The sequence below is a fragment of the Ciona robusta genome, chromosome 1 (assembly GCF_009617815.1).
Source record: "Ciona robusta chromosome 1, ASM961781v2".
NCBI lineage: Eukaryota > Metazoa > Chordata > Ascidiacea > Phlebobranchia > Cionidae > Ciona > Ciona robusta.
In genome coordinates, this window is record NC_143235.1 from 5,238,342 (window position 1) to 5,257,608 (window position 19,267).

The 19,267-nt window shown below is 35.3% G+C and overlaps 6 protein-coding genes across 7 annotated transcripts; 5 read left to right on the plus strand and 1 right to left on the minus strand.

Moving 5' to 3' along the window:
- The first annotated feature begins 1,555 nt into the window (after window positions 1-1,555).
- On the plus strand, window positions 1,556-4,258 carry LOC149741742 (uncharacterized). Its single transcript, XM_089885926.1, has 4 exons — window positions 1,556-2,204; window positions 2,315-2,502; window positions 2,603-2,744; window positions 2,863-4,258. Exons 1-4 carry the CDS (start codon window positions 2,066-2,068, stop codon window positions 3,033-3,035), a joined length of 642 nt encoding a protein of 213 aa, XP_089742052.1. The 5' UTR covers window positions 1,556-2,065; the 3' UTR covers window positions 3,036-4,258.
- On the plus strand, window positions 3,371-4,258 carry LOC149741743 (uncharacterized). The gene has a single exon (XM_089885915.1). The coding sequence runs from the start codon at window positions 3,371-3,373 to the stop codon at window positions 4,139-4,141; it is 771 nt and encodes a 256-aa protein (XP_089742041.1). The 3' UTR covers window positions 4,142-4,258.
- Window positions 4,259-4,582: 324 nt separating this feature from the next.
- On the minus strand, window positions 4,583-6,263 carry LOC149741744 (ciliogenesis-associated TTC17-interacting protein-like). The gene has a single exon (XM_089885887.1). The coding sequence runs from the start codon at window positions 5,794-5,796 to the stop codon at window positions 4,690-4,692; it is 1,107 nt and encodes a 368-aa protein (XP_089742013.1). The 5' UTR covers window positions 5,797-6,263; the 3' UTR covers window positions 4,583-4,689.
- A 2,451-nt stretch (window positions 6,264-8,714) lies between these two features.
- Window positions 8,715-9,992, plus strand: LOC149741745 (uncharacterized). Its single transcript, XM_089885960.1, has 4 exons — window positions 8,715-8,925; window positions 9,031-9,199; window positions 9,373-9,430; window positions 9,521-9,992. Exons 1-3 carry the CDS (start codon window positions 8,795-8,797, stop codon window positions 9,385-9,387), a joined length of 315 nt encoding a protein of 104 aa, XP_089742086.1. The 5' UTR covers window positions 8,715-8,794; the 3' UTR covers window positions 9,388-9,430; window positions 9,521-9,992.
- Window positions 9,993-10,134: 142 nt separating this feature from the next.
- LOC149741746 (uncharacterized) lies at window positions 10,135-12,958 on the plus strand. Its single transcript, XM_089885934.1, has 3 exons — window positions 10,135-11,101; window positions 11,152-11,275; window positions 11,406-12,958. The coding sequence occupies exons 2-3, from the start codon at window positions 11,198-11,200 to the stop codon at window positions 11,811-11,813; spliced, it is 486 nt and encodes a 161-aa protein (XP_089742060.1). The 5' UTR covers window positions 10,135-11,101; window positions 11,152-11,197; the 3' UTR covers window positions 11,814-12,958.
- Window positions 12,959-13,115: 157 nt separating this feature from the next.
- LOC149741747 (ethanolaminephosphotransferase 1-like) lies at window positions 13,116-19,242 on the plus strand. Of its 2 annotated transcripts, XM_089885859.1 has the most exons (10): window positions 13,116-13,304; window positions 14,145-14,213; window positions 14,431-14,620; window positions 16,152-16,292; window positions 16,679-16,794; window positions 17,170-17,275; window positions 17,352-17,400; window positions 17,868-18,048; window positions 18,424-18,606; window positions 18,880-19,242. In XM_089885859.1, exons 1-10 carry the CDS (start codon window positions 13,260-13,262, stop codon window positions 18,940-18,942), a joined length of 1,143 nt encoding a protein of 380 aa, XP_089741985.1. In that variant the 5' UTR covers window positions 13,116-13,259; the 3' UTR covers window positions 18,943-19,242. The 2 variants fall into 2 exon arrangements, with proteins under 2 accessions (XP_089741985.1, XP_089741991.1); XM_089885865.1 differs by lacking the exon at window positions 18,424-18,606.
- The last annotated feature ends 25 nt before the right edge of the window (window positions 19,243-19,267 follow it).

The window sequence follows — 19,267 nt, forward strand, 5'->3', positions numbered from 1 at the left end:
TCGTTAATTTGCGCTGGGCGAAGCTGGAACGTGACGTATTACAATAACATTCTACGTTGCTCTGACATAAATAAGTGATACTCAAAATTAACAAAATATAAAACTGTGTTTTAATTAAATATTATGGAAAAATCGCCTTAACGTTGTGTAGGGCTGTGAAAAAGTTAACGGTTGACGAAAAGTTTAAGTCGTTAACCGAATTATGACGTCATAGGGAATACACGTATATCAATATCTGTCTTACTTACACGAAAGGCACGTGTTCGCGTTCTTTGATTGATTCTTCGCGATAAGACAGAGTGCGCAGCGACGTTGTTGATTTGAACGTGCCCTGCATGTACATCGCTTTAATAGATAGAGTGTGTTTTTCTAATTCAAACGACACCTTACTTGTTTTAATCGGTTCTGTATAACCAAGGATATTCCAGCTCAAACACCGTGAAATTCATAAAACAGATTTGAAAGTTGCGTGGCGAAAAAATTGAGAAGTGTACTACCCACGTGACAAAACACCTCACAAAGTTGCTAAAGCGTGGCCGCTCTCATTCAGAAAGGCGAGAGGCAGTGTTTTCCATGGAGATACTAATATATAACACATATATTAGTATCTCTATGGTATATTAGTATATGTATGGTGTTTTCAGAGAAAAACGAGAGAACAAAAAAAACGCAGGCTTTTATGAATAATTCAGTCACGTGACTAGTACGTTCCTACGTCACAATCACAGAGCTCGTACTAAAAAAAGATAGCGCTAGAGATCACTATTTGAGGACGAATATCTACGCCTATACTGGACCAATTTTAATAAGCAATATATATTTGGAATCAATAAGACGGTCGCTATATATTTGGAATCAATAAGACGGTCGCTTTTTGAATTTACCACAAAAAATAAAAGTAACGTGGGGCGTGTTTGCGCACTTTAATACCGCAGGGTAACTAGGTTTGCAACATTATATTGGCGTAATACACAACTTAATTGTTTTCCTCAGCCAAGCAGCGTGTTTATTAGGTAAAAGCAGGCATTTACACGTGGATTCATTGCATCATAATACAGGGATTGTTTGACCTGGCAATTGATTACGACATAATATTAATCACACGTTAATTATCTGCGTCATAATTGCAATTCACAGGTTGATTATTTAGCCGGTAGGTGTTTTAAAACAGGTTTGAATACGAATAAAAAAGCATTAATTTGACCTTAGGACGTTTGCGCGTGTATTGCAAGCATAGTCCATACGTACATCTTAAAGTTGTCTTTACATTCGCGAAAGAAAAGCGATGAACAAGACGCTTTTATTAGGATTGTACTTGTATCGGTTAACCGGTTAACGGCTAAACAAAAAATGAGCAAATTCACAGCTCTAATATTGTGTATATGGAATACTGTCACAATATATTGCGCTTTAATTTCCCAGCACGTCGAATATACTATATAGAGGTTACAAAACTCTACGACAAAAGCAGAAGTAACGGGTTTTTTAAATTTATGAAGAACCCTGGTCATATGGACACCGAGAAGCGGTGAGTTGTTTCAGTTTTACCACGAAAGTCGAACTATTTTCAGAGTTACAAGTTTCGTAGTAAAATAACATCATACACACAGGCGAATCTAGCGGTGCTCAGGTTGAGCGTTCGTCTTTTGTTGTACTTTCTATACGCTCTCATAACAAAATCCTTCTATGACTAAGAGATTTGTTTTGTAAAGGAAACTACAATACTGCGACTAAACATGTAAACCAGCCATGGGGGCTAAACACTGACTGGTCTATACAAAGCCAACGCATCGACTTTCTTCAATAAAAAGTTAAGTCTAAAAACAATCTGACCGTTGTATCGTGACCCAGTTTGAGAAAGTGTAGGCTTCACATAAATCGTGCACCTGAGGTTATACAGTTATACCATGGCGTTTACTTTTAGTTACATATTAATTTAGGGAACCAGTAAACACGATTTCTGTACAAAATGTGATATTAACATAATACCTAATTACCGGCACTTTTATCTACGAAAGGGGACCTGTTGACTTTATTGTTAAACGGTATATCTCAACTCAAGGGAATGTTTATTACAGTAAGATTTGGAAACAATCAAGAAGAAATATTTAACCCTAATTGCCAGGTCGTTCACCTTATTGACGCAATTAAAAGAAAGTGCGTAGTGAACCTTGATCAATGGATCGACCTTACCGACGAAAGTGGTAAGTGCTTTGATTAGAATACAACTCATTATTAGTTTTTGCTTGTAATACAAATTACATATTTACCCCACGTCACACCTATAACGAATACAACGATCTACATTCCACAGGCTTGCTTACCAACATCAGCTCACAACGAGATGATAAAATTGCGCTTGATATTCTTCCAGTGAAGCAAACATATATATTGGTGGAAAAAAGAGTTGCGATGACTGAAGGACTTACGTTATCCGGCACAGAACTGTTAAAAGATTTTAGGGAGAACCACCGTTCCAATTCAAATCCCAGGAGAAAAAAAGTAAGGAATAATAATCTCTAAAAACTATTATTAACATATTTACAATTAGTGATTACATGTGTCAGACAGAACGCTTTTTAAATTGATTGATATTTGACAGGGAACCGCCAAAGGAACAGTGAAACCTTTAGCTAAGTTTCACTATTTCCCCTTATTGCGAGACATCTATTCATTATACCCCGACTACTGCATTTATAGAACCGCTGAAGAGAAAAAATCAGCTCCAAAAAATAGAAATCGAGGTAGGCGAATGTGTATAGTTTGTCAAAGAACGATGAGCTTGTTTAGCATATGGCCAATATCCGCCACATATTTAGAAGCATACGACACTTGCATTATCGTAATTTGTTATCTCTATAGAAAATAAAGCAAGTAGCTTCGCTTACGATCAGCGGAGTGACGCTAGCTCATCTTCTCAGAGGAAGTCTGTTGGATCCCCGACACGTGGTAAATTGATCCCACTTCTGCAAAATACATACTCGTCACACAAAAACGCTGGCGCAAGAACAAGCCGAAGAGCAACTCTCCTCTAAGAGCATTAGCTTACTAAAGCAAAGTTTTCCAAAAAAACTTCTGAAGAGTGCAGCACGTATAGCATCGTACAATACCACGCATTTTTATAGCGTGTTTTTATTGGCCTGAAATTGTGTTTGCGTATAGTGTAATGTTTCAAAGAAGTATACGTTTAATCAATCTTATACAGCCAGCCAATCGCCCCTTGTCGGCTTCGACTTAACAGGAAATAATACCTTCAAACCATATCCGCTTATTTTGATGGCTGGTTGCGCTACGAAATGATATTAGAGTGACAGTAGTGATCGCTGCTCATTACACTATTTCAGCACTGAGAGAATTAGTTGTACTCCTGATGGAATCGTTTAGTTACAAAGACCAGTGTCCAGATCTTGTACTTGGTCACTCAGGAATTGCCAACCTCGTCGCATCATTCCGTATTATGTGCTATGGCTGCCATTCACAAATTGTAACGGAAATGTCTTTAGAAACGGCTCAACTTCATTCAAAAAATCTGTTCTTTTGCTTCAAGTGCAGGCCTTCAACAGGAGCAGAAGTGCTGTCAGACCGCTATTGCAAAGTGTTAGTTTTTACGTCTCTTCCAACATCACGATCAGAATTTGCTGCAAAGAAGGGTAGGTTGCACAACAAACCTGTTCGACTTACTAGTTCGGGAGACGAGGACATCGCAGTTACGAATAAACCAATACCAAATCAACAACCAGCTAATAGCAATGAGTTGATGTACAGATCTTTTACCAATCTGTATCTACTACCAACATCTACCCGACTTACTGTGCGGCCGGCGAATCACTCTCGCTTGTATGAGTCGACTACGCAAGAGGGTGATAAAAAGCTAAGTTCCCTTGCGAATTCGTGGGAACTTAATGAAACTATAGATAAACTCAAAAGCATTCCTGTGGACCCGAGTTATAAACTCAAGTCGGATTACCGTTGTTTGTATTGCGACAAAACCTTTGTCTATAAGGCGTATTGGAAACACCACGAAGAAAAATTCATGTGCAGAAAAGCAAACACATGCAAAATATGTGGCAAGATATATGCTCATAGAAGTTCACTTTCCCGACATAGGCTGGTACACACAGTTGATGCGACAAACAAATAAAAAACTTTTCCCATTTTGCTGATTATGCAGACCTTTAAGATTATTGTGGTAATAAGATGTTCCGCCCTGTGTCTAATATTTAATTGAAACAGTTAAGTGAGTGTTTCATTTTTATTCGTGACCCGCTTTGGACTTAATACACTATTATCGACCACGAAGTTTCCATTCATAAAATTAGTATTGGAATATTTGATTGACAGATTACTCTTTTCCTGTCAGTTCATTGCACACCACAAAGCCTCTGGTGGGCCTGCTCGATGTGGAACTGAGTTACACGGAACTCAGCGAAATTTGATGAGATTTACGGAGAAATCTATTACAGCCGTACACGAGCTGGCTTAGTTAAAAGTTTCGATTCATAAATGAATCTTTCTTGTGCTAGATCGCGGGAGAATGCTATTCATTCTCCAGGTTTGATAATGCTATGCGAAATTTTAAAACTTTGTTGTTTAATACAATACAGTATCATTCATTGTTTTTTTTGTCAAAAACACATACAGTTTACAACTGAAGCGGTTGCATTGGTACATCTTTAACAAAATTACATACTAATTAAAAGATTCTGCATTCGTTGCAGTTGTACCAGAGTGTTGGTAAGCGGGGGCTTCGGGAAACGACGAAGAAAAACTCGAAAAAAAATCTGCAGCGAATCCTACAACATCGTGTGGCCGCCGAAGCAGTAAAAACTGAAAGAAATCTGCAATCAAAGCCGTTGCATCTGGATGCTCACGAAGATATTTCTCGTGGCCGGCCTTTAGTTCTTCTTTTCTTTGTAGGAATCGGGAGTTCATCTCCATATCTTCTTCCCAGATCAACTTCTTCTTTTCGAATACAGGTTTTGGCTCCACAATGTCTCGTTGGATCAAACGCGGCACTTTTTCCAAAGTAACAATAGCCGGAGAACCAACCTGTATTCGTAAAGTTAAGTGGCCGTCAGGCATAAAAAACGATTGCCAGGTGTAAGGAACGTCGTGGACAGAAGCAACGCGCCGCTCAATGCCAGATACCTGAATCTCTTTTGTGAAAACTGTCTGGCTTCTTTCTGGTAGGGGACGATAGCTGGCTTTAACCAAGTAACCAACTTCAGAGTCCAGTGTTATGAAGGAAATCTCTGTGTTAAGTCCTTGCCTCATCATAAGCCTTTGTAGAAGCAAATTTGAACCTTCTGTCACAAAACCAGCTGTTTGTTTGGCGGTGAACCGATGTTTGGATTTTCGAATCTCGTTTCCTTTAGTGACCTTCCTTTTAATGACCAGATCTCCATTCTCCATGTCGCGTTTCATTTCTGTTTTCTTCTCAAGCTCGTGCCCTGGAAGCTTTACAAATTCGATGTGCTCCTGTCGCAATACCTCCAAACTTTCCGGTTGTAGATACGTTGTAATGGTTGTGCCCATTGGCGTTCCATCGACTTTTCCATGACTGCTTGCGTGAATTAACACGAGCTTTTTTCCTGCTTCAGTCACTCTTTCGACGCTAGCTGTGAATTCTCCGACCGCTGAACCATCCTCTGAAACTGTAACAAGCTGATCTCGGAAAAAGCAAAGCCTAAGTTCTTCCGGGTCGATATTTTTTAAAAACTGTATTCCTGTTTCATCAGCCTGTGCGTTGCGATCAATTTCTATCGCCGTAACCGCAGAATCATTGCTATCTACCATTTTAATGAAGAGAGAAACGAACCAACTATATACGCATCATATACAAGTTGATATTCTGCTAAAACGTTTATCGCACATCAGGATTATAATTATCCAAAACAATTGAGAAAAAATGCAATATTTCACACAACAAACCTAATAAACAAACGGAAACAAGAGCATACGAAAAAGAATCTTGAAAAACAGCTTTCGTGTTTCTAATGGCAACCATCAACATAGTATTTGCTGCCATAGAAATCGTTTGTGCCCAAGAGCGCGTCAGTCTGGCGGGGAGCGCCAGTTATACGCGTGTGACAATCTAACGTTAAAATTAGTTGGTGTTTGAGTTAATATAAAAATTCAAACGCATCCAGCACTATCTGCACCAACACTATAGCATAGAACAATTGTTGCGGTACAACAATTGTTTGTGGTTATATTATATCATATATTATATCCGCTCCAGTAAAAAATCGGCATTGCGACCAACGCTTATAGGTGTATCTATAAGCGTTGGTGCGACCATAGTACTCTCTTAAGATCAGAATCCGTATATAAACATGTTTATATACGGACTCTGGGTGCGACAATACATATGAAATTTTCATATTAGAAAAAGTGTCACCGAAAGTTGAACGTTTCTAATTTCTAAAATGTTTTGGTAATAAAAATGTATCTTAAAATGTTGCTTGTGTCTGCATGTCACCCACTATAATATAATTTGTGAAACTAAATTAAAAAATGCGTAAAAGGGTTAGATATGAAGATATTAATAGAAGAATATAGTAGGGAGGGGAAAGATGGGACTACTTCCGCACATAATATCCAGATATTCTGATAAGGTTTTCAACAATTAACAACCGTTTATGGGGTCGTGAGGATACGGTTTTGTGATTCTTTAAATGCTTTTTGTTTACTACTAAATGGGACGAGAAAATAGAATGAAAAGGTGTCCCATCTTCCCCCGCTTTAGCAACTATATATTAATTATCCGATGCCATGGGCGATAAACTTATTTAGACAATGTGGATTAAATTTCAACTACAGAATGCATCTTTTTTAGAGTTTATTACTTTTCTTATTTATATGAACAGGATTAGAAAATGACAATCTACTTTGCAAGTATAATGCGATTAATCTCTCGTTTAATTAACCGCAGGAAGTCCGCTCTAAATGTTCTCACTGCGGTTAATTCCTCTAGACCTCTAACTTATCATAAACGAAACCGAACAATGCTGACACACTGTGTTGCATATAGAGTTACGTTCTGAGTTGACCGCAATCCTGAAAATCCCTTAATTAAATTGTGATTACAAAGTCTCAGAATGGTACTATTAAAGCAACTGCGTTATAGAAACCGTTTCACGTAAAAAACAACAACAAAATATACCTTGTTTTAAGCTAACTGTGTAAATATAAAAAAAGAATTATAGTAGGGTGGGGAAAGATGGAACACCTTAAGCCCATAACACCCAAATATTCTGATCGTGGTTTAAACAATTAACCACGGTCTGTGGGAGTTGAAAGTATACGGTTATATAATTATGTGAATGTCCAACCAAATGGGACGAGAGAATAGAGAAAATATGTCTCATTTTCCTCACTCTACTATATTTGATTACATAGTAACAATGCGGCTGAAAACTACCATCACGTAAACAAACATTCTATTTATCGTTTAGCCGTAATAAATCACAAAATTATGACACATTTATGACGCCCGTGCGGTAGTTCTACTGCCCCCTCGGCACAAGAGACTGCGTAAGGTTATTACGTTACGAGTTGATGCAAGGTCACTGTCGTGTCCAGAGAACTTGATAACTTCGTTTTTGAGCCCCTGATCGTTTGCAACTTAATGGGATCACGACCACTGGATAGTCCGTTTTCTATGAATTTCAGGCCAACGAGCTAAAATAGAGGTCATCTCTGTGACCCAAAACTCGTTAAATTACATTTTGATAGCTCGCGTGGTGACGAGACAATGCAGCGTCGGTAGTTTTATGATGAATTGTTTTGTTTGGTTAAGTTATGACCTGTGATAGAGCAATTCAAAACCCGACGCATTTTATTGCAAGCGAGAATCGCAATATACAACACATAATTGAAACCGTTGGCGGTACGCGCTCGTATAAACAACATTTTTATAACCTGAACTGCAGTAGTTTGTTTAATAATAGATTTTGCACTACATTTTCTGCATAAATGCTTGTATTGACTTGTTTTTTGGTAGTCCTTTTGTTCGACGTTGTTTACCCTTTCGTGTTGTAAAGATTTTTGCAAATAATCGGATCGGAGATTGGTGACGCCGTGATATACAAACAGACACAGCAAAAACTTTTCTAATCCCAGTGGTTGCAATTGATGGGCGTCGCTGTGTCTAGACTGCACTCAACGGGTGAACTTATTAAATACGGAAGTACGTGGATGGGGTTGGTCACGTAAAATCATCTCTTCATAGAAACAAAGTTCCGAAAGTGATTTTATCTCATTATGTAGCATCATCACCCGCTTATTAGATACAATCTCTTTAACTTCCTACAAGTACTGCCTAATTGAACGGAAGAAACATTAAAATGTTTGCGATAAAGAAACACGGATATTCTCTAGATTCTAAAACACGTATGTACCCTTACCAAACATTTTTAGGTAAAATTTTAAAATTTCCTGATTTCTAAACAACAATGACAACTGCATGTGTATATTTACATAGATCATTAGACGTTGATTTAAGGTTTATGTGATCATGGCATTTTGACGAGGTTGTAACACTTAAAACTTTGTTTAAACACTTTTTCTTTATTTTGTTTAATCAAATTTGTGTAAACAAAAAATGTTTCAAGCCTTTCAAAAAGGCAAATGAAACAGTAAAAGTCTTTAACAGGATGATGAGAGAAAGAAAAAAGAAAAAAAGGAGTCGTGTACTTTACCAGCGATAAATAGTAGTTGCAGCAATTAGTCTCATCACTTTTTATTGCATGCAAGCCGGTACTATCAGTTCAGTAAGTTGCAAATCTACAAAATGGTTAAAGGACCCAAGCCGTCACACGTTACGTCGTGTCGCTTCTCACCACATCAAAGACCTGTTGAGAAATTACGAAAAAAATCACAGAATCTGCACGAAAACAAAACATCGGAAAAAGAAGAACTTATGTAAGTAACTGTTTATGTTTTTGTATTCTTTTGCACTTCAGTAAGTCTATATTGTATTATAATACACATTTAAAAAAAATGATTAAATGTATTTTTATTCCAAAGGAAGCTGTATCAACAATTAAGTAACATCATTCCGTCCTGTCGCAACAAATCTACATCCAGTGTTGACATTGTAGTTAGTGCCGTAGATTACATTCGTGAACTACATTCTTTACTTGAAAACACCAATGTTGAATCTTCGCATGAATTCAGATTTTCGAAGCTCAACGTGGTAATTTCTATTTTCTTTATTAAATTTGAAAGAAATGTTTACTAACTTCTATTGTATAAACTTTAATTTGTATAATGAACGATTGAACAAAATATACGAATCAAATGCTCTTTTTATATTTGGAAGATATTGCAGTCAGTCTGTTGCAAAATAACGAATAATTTCTTTTTCAGGCGTTCTCTTCGTAGAGTTGCGAGCTAAAGTCATTTGGATTCGAAAAGCAAAGATGATGTAAGTAGCCTTCATTCTGTATCGACAACCTAGAATTTTCGGTCATTTTCCATGTATGTGTCTTTGTCGTTAATACTCTTTCGTATATAGATCGCCGTGCTGGGAGATTCGGCAAAGGAATGGCAACCTGGGCGAATACTGAAAGTTCTTAGGCTGATCAAATAGTAGAGTCGGAAAGATAGTCACTTTTTCATTCTATTTTATCGTCCCATTTGTTAGTAAACAAAAAGCATTTAAAGAATTATAACCTGTATAAGAATTCCTCACGTCTTATATGGTACGTTGTTAATAGTTTAAAACACGATCAGGATATTTGGATAACATATGTGCTAAAGATGTCCCATCGTACCCCACAAAACAATATTATTGTTACGGCAGTGTTCAACATATCTAACAAATGCATTTTTATTAATATTAACTATAAAGGCCTATACGCATTATATGTTGTTTGCAGGTCAATCAATGTTTCCAAACAAACTGTCTATTATAAAATCAGTATGTTTTGCACTGGAAGTCCATTGTTATATATTGCATAATAAAACAGAAATTAACCTAGAAATAATATTCTGTTTGCGGTAATTTTCACTTGTGTAATTTAATATATATGTTAAAATGCGGGTTTAGTTCATTATTGTGCTGGCATATACAAAAAGAGTAAAGAAAAGATTAATCGTTATAGGTTTCGAACCTATATTAGGGGTTAAGGTTTGTCGATAAAGGGTCTATTGATGAATGATTAAGCCGCTACTGTTTTTTTAAACGGCTTTACCGACTTCTGAGGTGACGTGGGAAGTCAGATTGTTTCATATAGTAGGGTGGGGTCAAATAAGGTAGCTTATTATTTTTTTTCGTCCTTTTTGGTAGTAAACAAAAACATTCAAAGAAATATAAAACCACGACTTCCGTAGACCGGTGTTAATTGTTTAAAACACGATCAGGATATATGGATGTTATGTGCTAAAGGTCCCCCGTCTACCCCAACCTTACTGTATTCAATTTTAAAACGTTATACATTATTTGACTACGCCACCACGTGTTGTTGGATTGGTGATTCAAACTTGCAAACCACAAATTTTCCGCATTTCAACGGGCATTCTAAATAAGCCTGATGTCATTATGCTTTTTTAGCCATTGAAAAAATGGTATTCCTTCAACGTCGAATTTCAATACTTACAACACTAACCGCCTTAGTCGCGTTTTGTTGGACCGTGAGAATATATACTGTCGAACATTACTGTAACATTTTTTGTTTGTCATTTAATGGGGGCGAATGAAGATTTAAAAAAGGACCTTTCCCATCTTCCCTTAACCTACTATACTAAATTGTAAAACCAGTGTACTGTGTACCAATATCCAAAACACATATTTAATACGCATGCTAAGCCCAACTACACATTTACTTAATGGAGAAATAAAATTCGAACTGTACCGCCGTTTCTAGCACAAGATCGATGCTTGAGTATCCAGTTGCAATCACGATTACGACGTATTAGGTATCTGATCGATTTACATATTCCTCATTTGTTCTTTAATGCATTACATGAATTTTGGAGGTTTCAGTTGATGGATCCGTTCGTCAAACATATAGGCAGCGAGACAACATCTTCAAATCTATAGACCTCCCAGCTAATTAGACTGTAAAGAAGTGACCCTTTACTTAATCCAACGCAGGTATAAGCCACTTTCCAAAAATGATTGCAAAGCTAACAGCTGATTGCCAGGATAACCAGTTGGCTCACTTGGACGATTGTCGAGTCTACACGACCCATGTTATTTTTAAAGCAAATAGACCAGAAAAAAAACAAAGAACCAGTATACAGCAGAAGAGTTTCCGGAATGAACACGGTAAGTTCTCTTTATAAGTTATGCTACAATAAGTTGTTTCAGTTTCTATAATAAATATATAACTGTATATTATAGTTGTTTTAGTTTCTATAATGAATGTATAACTGTATTTTGACAATTGTTATTGCAGATCTCGCCTTCTCCACCTAATAACTATCAACTACGACCTGCAATATGTAGTGCGTTGATATTCCTTGCAGTTGTTTTTGGTGGAGTTGTTTGCATGGTCGTTAATTCCACAAATACGAAGCCGCGATTGGAATACTTATTATTAGGAGTCACTTGTTTAGGAATTGGAACTATCGCAACAAGTGTTTCCATTATTTGTTTTGTATTAAAGCAGTCTCGTGTCATTAAAAAAATACCACCAAATAAGGCACCGACTCCAAAGTCGGTACCGTTTGTAGTGGACCGACTTATGGCAAGAGCAGCAACCAATTTGGAATATCGAGCTTGCGAGGACCTGCTTTCCTCAAACACTGTGCGAACAAGCACAACAATGCACTGTGCATACAAAAGCAATTATCATGTTGTTTAGAATATTTCTGTTAATGGTACGGTATACTGGTTTTTTGCCGTTAATATGAAACAGCAGCATAAAATTATATTTACTGAACGCCTATGAATTCTGTTTTAAAAATGTGCGTAAACTTATTGTCTGGAATATCGTGTGTTGTTATTTACTGTACATATTCTATTCAATCTTATCAAGGTCATTATCCTGGGATTTAATTAGATTTGACAAATCATCTCTTCATAAGCTGTAACTAACCAGCAGCTGTAGCTCCCCGTTATGCAGTAAAAACAAAACATACTATTAATTATTTTTCGGAAAAATTGTTTCATTTATATATTAAAAAATAAAAACACTGGCATTGGCCACCCAAAAAAGATGTAGTAGGGTGGGGGAAGGTGGGACACATTTTCATTCTATTTTCTCGTCCCATGTATATTGATAGTGAACGAAGAAAATTCAAAGAATTATAAAACCGTATTCCCACGACACCCGCGTAGATCGTTGGTAATAGTTCAAAACACGATCCAGATAATAAAATTTTAACCGCAAACGGTGTCCCATCCTCCCCACCCTATCGGTAGTATATAAAGAGCGCAATTGCCTAGTTTATAGCCAGCGACCTAATCTCTCAGTTAATAGCCAACGCCCACTTCATGTTCGCAAACATCCCAAGGTGCGCAGCGTTGCATTGCATGTGCAATAGCGCCCGGTACAAATTCAACGATCTGCCACTGAACGTATGCTCTGTCCAAGTTGTCAGTCACACACACAAGTTCAAAAGTCACAAAGCTGGATTTACATTCATTTATTTATTTAGGCCTATACTTATTAACCTTAATATATCGGCAACTAAAAAGTTTATACAGTAGGGTGGGGGAAGATGAGAATGAGTGAATGAACGAATGAATGAAAATTTATTTCGTTTCTTCGGTCACGATAACGAAGAACAAGAGAGTTGGTAAAAATCGAAAAGACGGGTAGTAACGGACATCTTTTCATTCTATTTTTTTTTCATTCTAGAGACATCTTTTTATTCTATTTTCTTGTCCCATTTAGTAGTAAACAAGGTACACTAAAAGAATTATGAAACCGTTTTCCTCGACTGCAATATACCGTTGTTAATTGTTTAAAACTTGATCAGGATACTTGGATATTATGTGCTAAAGATGTCTCATCTTCCCCCACAGCACTATAGGACATAATATGTCAAAATTAGGATGGAAATAAATTTTAAATAAGGCAAAAACAACTTTCCGAAAAATGAAATATATATTGTCACTAAAGGGCTCAATAAGATAGTGTTGAAAATGGTCTCTAAAAACTCTGCTTTGTATACTATACATTAGAACCGCCTTGGTTGCTAACGCTGCTTGCTTTCCTTGTGGTTATTACTTAACTGTGCGCGCGTAGTTTGTTTTTAAATTTGTACTTGAAGCAAAAGTATTCTATAAAGGGTTGGCTTTAAACATGTATATCACCGAACAAGAGCTGAGTGGCTTTGACACATATAAGGTAAAGTGTTACGTACTTACGTTTTTGTTACTGTAATTATATACATTCGAGATTTATTTGCGGCCCCGTAGCATAGTTGAACAGTTGGTTAGCGCGCCTGCATGTAATACCCTTTTTTGCATGGTAAAAAATTCATGAGAATAGCAATCCGCATTAACTCGTCTTTGATAATTCGCTAACAGCCTAATTTTGCATGGTCATTGGTTAATGCGCGTATCAAAATTAAGTTAGCTTACTTTACCGCAACGCTGTTAAACCTAGTGTATAACATAATTTCTGATAGCTTGCGTTGTTATTACCATCTAAAAGCTGTAAAAATAATACCTGATAAAGATTAGGCTTAAAGTGAAACTGTACTTCCACGATACTTTTCTTTACTTGCATAATGCGAGTAACAACCAACCTTCTACAGCAGATGACGCGCTTATGACGTTATGCGCGTTTACTTAGTTTTTGCAAGTAAATATGCAAGTATTACGCGCATAAAAGTTTCCATGCAAAAGAGTATAAGCCAGATCCAGAAGTAATGGGTTCAAGGCTCGTCACCATTGTAGGCATATGTGTCCTTGGGCAAGACACTAAACGGCAATTGCTTCAACCCAGTGGCCACTAGACTCCTTAATGGGTTGTTCAAATTATCAGCACATAAAACCAGCTTATGCTGTAATGTATCAGAGAATGCTTCTCCAGTGCTCCATTCATTTAATTTTGTTGAATTTAATTTTTAAGCAGTTTTGTTTTTCCGTCAATTTTTTTTATAGATTATGGTTCTGTTTATTTGCTGTTTAATGATGCGACTTTTTTACCCAAAAAGTTAATGAAAACTCTGTTTCTTAACAGTATAGTTGCAAAGACACTTCCCCGCTTTCCAACTATGTGATGCACCCATTCTGGAACGAAGCAGTTAAGGTTTAACATGCTGGATATATATATAGTATTATTTCGCTTAAAAAAAGTTGTCTTATGCGAGTAATCCTATTGTTTGGGCATTTTGTTTATTTAAAATATATACATAATATATAAATTATGACTATGATATACCATGTTTTGTTCTCTAATTCCCCTGTGCCTAAACCTTTTAAGACGTCCTGCTTAATTCAATGTACTAATAATTAATTTATTGCAGCTTTTCCCTCGTTGGTTGGCTCCGAATGTAATGACATTTGGAGGTTTTGTGTTGCTAATTTTACAATACATTTTGCTGTGGTACTTTGATCCAACATACTATGCCAGCACAGCAGACATTGCTTATCCTCCCATTCCTACATGGGTGTGGTGGTTCAGTTTGTTTGCTCAATTCTTCTCACATACTTTAGGTAATATTTAGTTTAGTTCAATTTTCAATAAGATAAGTGTGGCTTAGGATTGAAAAGGTGAAAAAAAATCCCACCTCTCCATTTGTGTCAGTGTTTAAATTTTGTTTCCTAGAATTGAAATTCCTTTTGTAAGTCATCTTCTAATTTTAAAATATATCAAATAGCCTATATGCTTAAACAGAGGTTGAATTAGTGGCTGAACGATGGCATTTTACTCCTTGTTCAAATACACCGGTACACATGTTTGTAGTGACAGTTACTCTTGTAACAATGTTTTCCTAAATGATAATGTCATGTCTCAAACAATTATTTCCTCGAAAGAAATAGTTTAATAATTTAATTCTGTTTTATCAATACTATGTTTGAAATAAGTTTTGGCCATTGTTTTTGCATGGCATATTAATAATGTGACCATATCCAATGTAGGCTATGCTTTTAAAAACTGGGATTTAAGTATACATAGGGATGCACATTACAGAATTTCGAATCTGTAAGATTCGAATCCTTTTGTATTCGTATCTAATTACGGGATTCGGTATTCTGTTTAATGATGTCATCATGCGTCATCTCATACACTATATTAAAAAATTTTAAAACTTAATATTTTTGAAAAAAAAAAAAATTTTGTGTTTGTGGGACTTTCGAGAGTAAACGTTTTGCAACGTCTTTTCATAGCCTGCTATATGTTTCATGACGCAAAAACTACCCAATGGTACAATTTTTGATCATTTTACAGCTCATTATCAAACAAGACTAATATGAAAGACTCAATAAACTGACTTATGTGGGTAAAAATATTTTTTCCTATAAATAAAAAAAGATTCGAAATTCTAGATTCGGAATTCTAGATTCGAAATAAAGTATTCTAGGATATCCTAGAATACCTAATTATTCTGTAATGTGCATCCCTAAGTATACATACATAGATACATTCATGAGCAAAATCATAATGTAACTATTGAACTATATATAAAGTTGCTATGTTTTATATCCAGATCATGAATTCATAAATCGGTATTGTGACAGAAATAGCCGGCAAGGCAATTCATATTGTTTCGTATACAATCAACCTCTTAATTAATTTCTATTATGGCGCAAACAACCAATATGTAAATCTGTAGTATAGCGTAACAATCAATGAATGTTAGATTTTTTTTAGAAAACCCTGCAAACATTTAAATTACTTCTAGATTACATTAAAGCTATTAGTGCGTAAACACAAGTAGTCAGTGAGGTTTATTGCTCATTTATTGTCATGTAAACCGATACGTAAATAAGACCTTCCTCAATGTGCAGCATGAACTATACCGAGAAAATGTAAACATTTCTGACATAAAAGTTTGACGACATTTTTTTGCTGCTAATTCGTACCCTGTATGGTATTATGGTTGGTAAGCATATTTACTAATACAATGTAAACGAATTTTTGAGCTTTTTGCTTTCAATTCAAATTTATACACTACACAAACACAGTAATAGTGACAGATTGACAAGAATATAAATCAAAACTTTTTCTCCCAATTGTGTAAAGATGGATGTGACGGAAAACAAGCGCGAAGAACTGGAACTTCATCTCCACTTGGTGAACTGTTTGATCATGGGATCGATTCATGGTGTGTCTCTCTTTTTACACTCAACATTTTGTCAGTGTTTGGGCGAGACCTTGCACCAGGTATTCCTAATTTCCTGATACATATTTAAAAAAATATTGCATTTAGTTTTAGAATTAGTGAACACATAATTTTATTCTGACGCCTAAGCTTGGTTAAGTGAGACCTGTCAAAAAAAACTGGGAATAGAATCTGCTGGTCAAAGAGTTAACCACAAATCCAACCCATAGCCATTCAATAAATACACTTTCAAATTTATTTATTATAAAAAAAACTTATTAAAAAAATAAAACACAAAAATAATAATACTTTATTAATATTATTATTTCGGTTTTGCTCTTCTAGCCATGTACAATAATCTGGATTTGTCTACAACGGTCAAAATTCCTAATTAAAGAAATCTACTATGGTTTATTGGTTTCTATGCTTGTTTAACATTTTTGTTTAGTTTCATTGATGTATTCTGTACAATGCATGACTTTGATGACATTCCTTCTCTCACACTGGGAAAAATATAACACTGGAATTTTATTTTTGCCATGGGCCTATGATCTCAGCCAAGTGGTAAGATAGTAGTGTAACTGTATTTTACCAGGTTATGCACAGTGTATTGTCGTGTTCAGGTAAATGTGTTGTAAAACTTTGCTTAAAAAAGTAAATGTCGAAAGTAGAAATGCTGTTTCAAGTTAGTTTAATCATCTGGACGTTTTATAAATCAGTTAATTTAAAAAACAATCATAAAAGAAAATAGTTTTGCCAAATGAAACTTTAAGTTAATTTAATTTATGTTAGTGTGTTGTGTATATAATTATAGTTTGATGCTAAAAACATTAAATTAAATTTGTGTTTATACATTACTAATTATTTAATAACAAATTACCTCACTAATTCGACACTTCCTAGTCACACCTCATCCACATTATCCCTTATTAATTTCAGTTGATGGCCATTGTTTACTTTATAACAGCTGTGAGTGGGGTTGGTGTATGGAGAGGAACCTTGCTTGGTTATGAAGTCACTATTTTGTTTAAAGTAGTGTTATATGGTAAATACCACTTTAAATGAATGTCAAAATGCCAAATTGCTAACATTCTCCTAACATGTTTGTTCTGTTGTTTCAGTTGCAACATTTGGTTTTGCTGTGCCTATGTGTCTGTACAACATATACATGTAAGTTTTAATATTTTTGAAGTAATTATTCCTAATATAGTAATATTGTATATATATGAACACAGTACCACCATCAGTATATGTGAAATTCTTATTATTCTGCCTGTGCGATCAAAATTGTTTTTTTATATATTCCTGTATGTCTATATCGTAGATGGATTGTGTGAATGCAAAACTTTTTTCCTACCTTAAATATTTAAATTGTGACAATCGAAACACAATATGAATTGAAAAAAAGTTTAAACTTTAATAAAGTGAAGTTTATATACATAAGTATTTTTTCCAAGATATTATAATTATTTCTGAACTTTCCTCGTTGTACTTAGGCTTACAACAATAAAACCAGATGGTTTGAATTAATAATAATTTCTGATAGAACAACAAAATTAAAAAAATGTAGGTTTTATAGTTAAAACTGTATACTGAACATTCATGTATGCACTATTTATCAATATTTCAAATTACAGAGCCAATAAAAATGGAACTGGCAAAAACCTGACATTTTATGAAGGTTCATTACCACTTCTCTCACCACTGTTGAGCTTCACAATCCTCACAACATGGATCTATATTTCTCCATCAAAGGTGTTGAGCACAAATCCAAGGATTTTCATGTTGATAATTAGTGTTCTATTTTCTAATATTCTTGTGAGTATATTGAATTAAAAAAAAATAGTTTGTTACGAACATAAAGCAGTATTTCATACTCCTTGCATTTAATGTAAATTAAAGTAAATTATAAAATGTATATAGTAGGGCGGGAGAAGACGAGACATCTTTGGCACTTAATATTCAAGTAACCGGATTGTGTTTTAAATAATTAACAACGGTCTGTGGGAATCGTGAGGATACGGTTATATATTTTTTTAACATTCTTGGTTTACTAAGTTTAACGAGAAAATAGAATTAAAATGTGTCCCATCTTCCCCATTGTACTATATAACAGTTTTGTACTTTGGAATGTATATTGACAAATATTAGCTTAGTTATATCCACTGGACTGACATGATTAATTCGTCACAGTGCCGATTAATTGTGTCACAAATGTCAAATACTCGATGCCAAGTTTTCAACAAATTTGTGTTTTTCATCGGGGCTGGATTCGCCTGTACTTTATATTTCAACAATCCTGTTATTGAGAATTACATATTATTGACCCTTGCTATTGGACTCACAGTGGCTCACATACATTATGCTATAACTGTGGTGAGTATCAATTGGTTAACATTAACGAAGCATTGCTATTTATTCCAGTGGTTGCAAGTTAAAAATTAATGTGTTTATATTTCTAAGCATTGCATTGCACAATATTTTGAATCTACTTAACTAGTAGTTAAAACAAACACTTCAAACTATTTTTAGTAATGACCTGTAAATAATTTGTTTGATGAATACTCACATTTCCTGTGAACTTTGATTAGTGATCATGTAGTATATGCTAATTCAGCAGATGGATATTGATCAAGATATTGATTTCAGGTTAACAAGCTCGCTGCTCATTTCGGAATCAAAGTTTTTTCAATAAAACAAGATTCGGATTGACATGCAGCACCCAGTGTGACTGCAAATGATGCAGTTCATGCTGGGGTTTGACATTTCTCAGGTTGTTGTCGATGTTTCAATATGAGCTGGTATACGAAAACCCTGGAAGAGTTTTTCTTTATTACAAAGTGTCACTTCACATTGACATTCACCAGAAGCTGTTTATTATATACAAATTAAAACTTGGTCAAATATTTTACTATTTTAGTTCTTTCCTTATTTTAATATTGACAGAAAAATAACGCATTAATCTACTGTAACTCACTTACATTACTTAAAGGGTCATACCAACGAAAAATGAAAATTTGTATATGGATAGAGATGC

Excerpts from the sequence above, each read along its gene's own strand:
- LOC149741743 (XM_089885915.1), top strand. The coding sequence starts at position 3,371 with ATGGAATCGTTTAGTTACAAAGACCAGTGTCCAGATCTTGTACTTGGT.
- LOC149741742 (XM_089885926.1), top strand. The coding sequence starts at position 2,066 with ATGTTTATTACAGTAAGATTTGGAAACAATCAAGAAGAAATATTTAAC. Across the intron at positions 2,205-2,314 it reads CGACCTTACCGACGAAAGTG|GCTTGCTTACCAACATCAGC; the intron begins GTAAGTGCTTTG and ends TACATTCCACAG. Across the intron at positions 2,745-2,862 it reads TCCAAAAAATAGAAATCGAG|AAAATAAAGCAAGTAGCTTC; the intron begins GTAGGCGAATGT and ends TTATCTCTATAG.
- LOC149741747 (XM_089885859.1), top strand. The coding sequence starts at position 13,260 with ATGTATATCACCGAACAAGAGCTGAGTGGCTTTGACACATATAAG. Across the intron at positions 13,305-14,144 it reads GTGGCTTTGACACATATAAG|TATAGTTGCAAAGACACTTC; the intron begins GTAAAGTGTTAC and ends GTTTCTTAACAG. Across the intron at positions 16,293-16,678 it reads TGGGCGAGACCTTGCACCAG|TTTCATTGATGTATTCTGTA; the intron begins GTATTCCTAATT and ends ATTTTTGTTTAG.
- LOC149741744 (XM_089885887.1), bottom strand. The coding sequence starts at position 5,796 with ATGGTAGATAGCAATGATTCTGCGGTTACGGCGATAGAAATTGATCGC.
- LOC149741745 (XM_089885960.1), top strand. The coding sequence starts at position 8,795 with ATGGTTAAAGGACCCAAGCCGTCACACGTTACGTCGTGTCGCTTCTCA. Across the intron at positions 8,926-9,030 it reads TCGGAAAAAGAAGAACTTAT|GAAGCTGTATCAACAATTAA; the intron begins GTAAGTAACTGT and ends TTTATTCCAAAG.
- LOC149741746 (XM_089885934.1), top strand. The coding sequence starts at position 11,198 with ATGTTATTTTTAAAGCAAATAGACCAGAAAAAAAACAAAGAACCAGTA. Across the intron at positions 11,276-11,405 it reads GAGTTTCCGGAATGAACACG|ATCTCGCCTTCTCCACCTAA; the intron begins GTAAGTTCTCTT and ends TTGTTATTGCAG.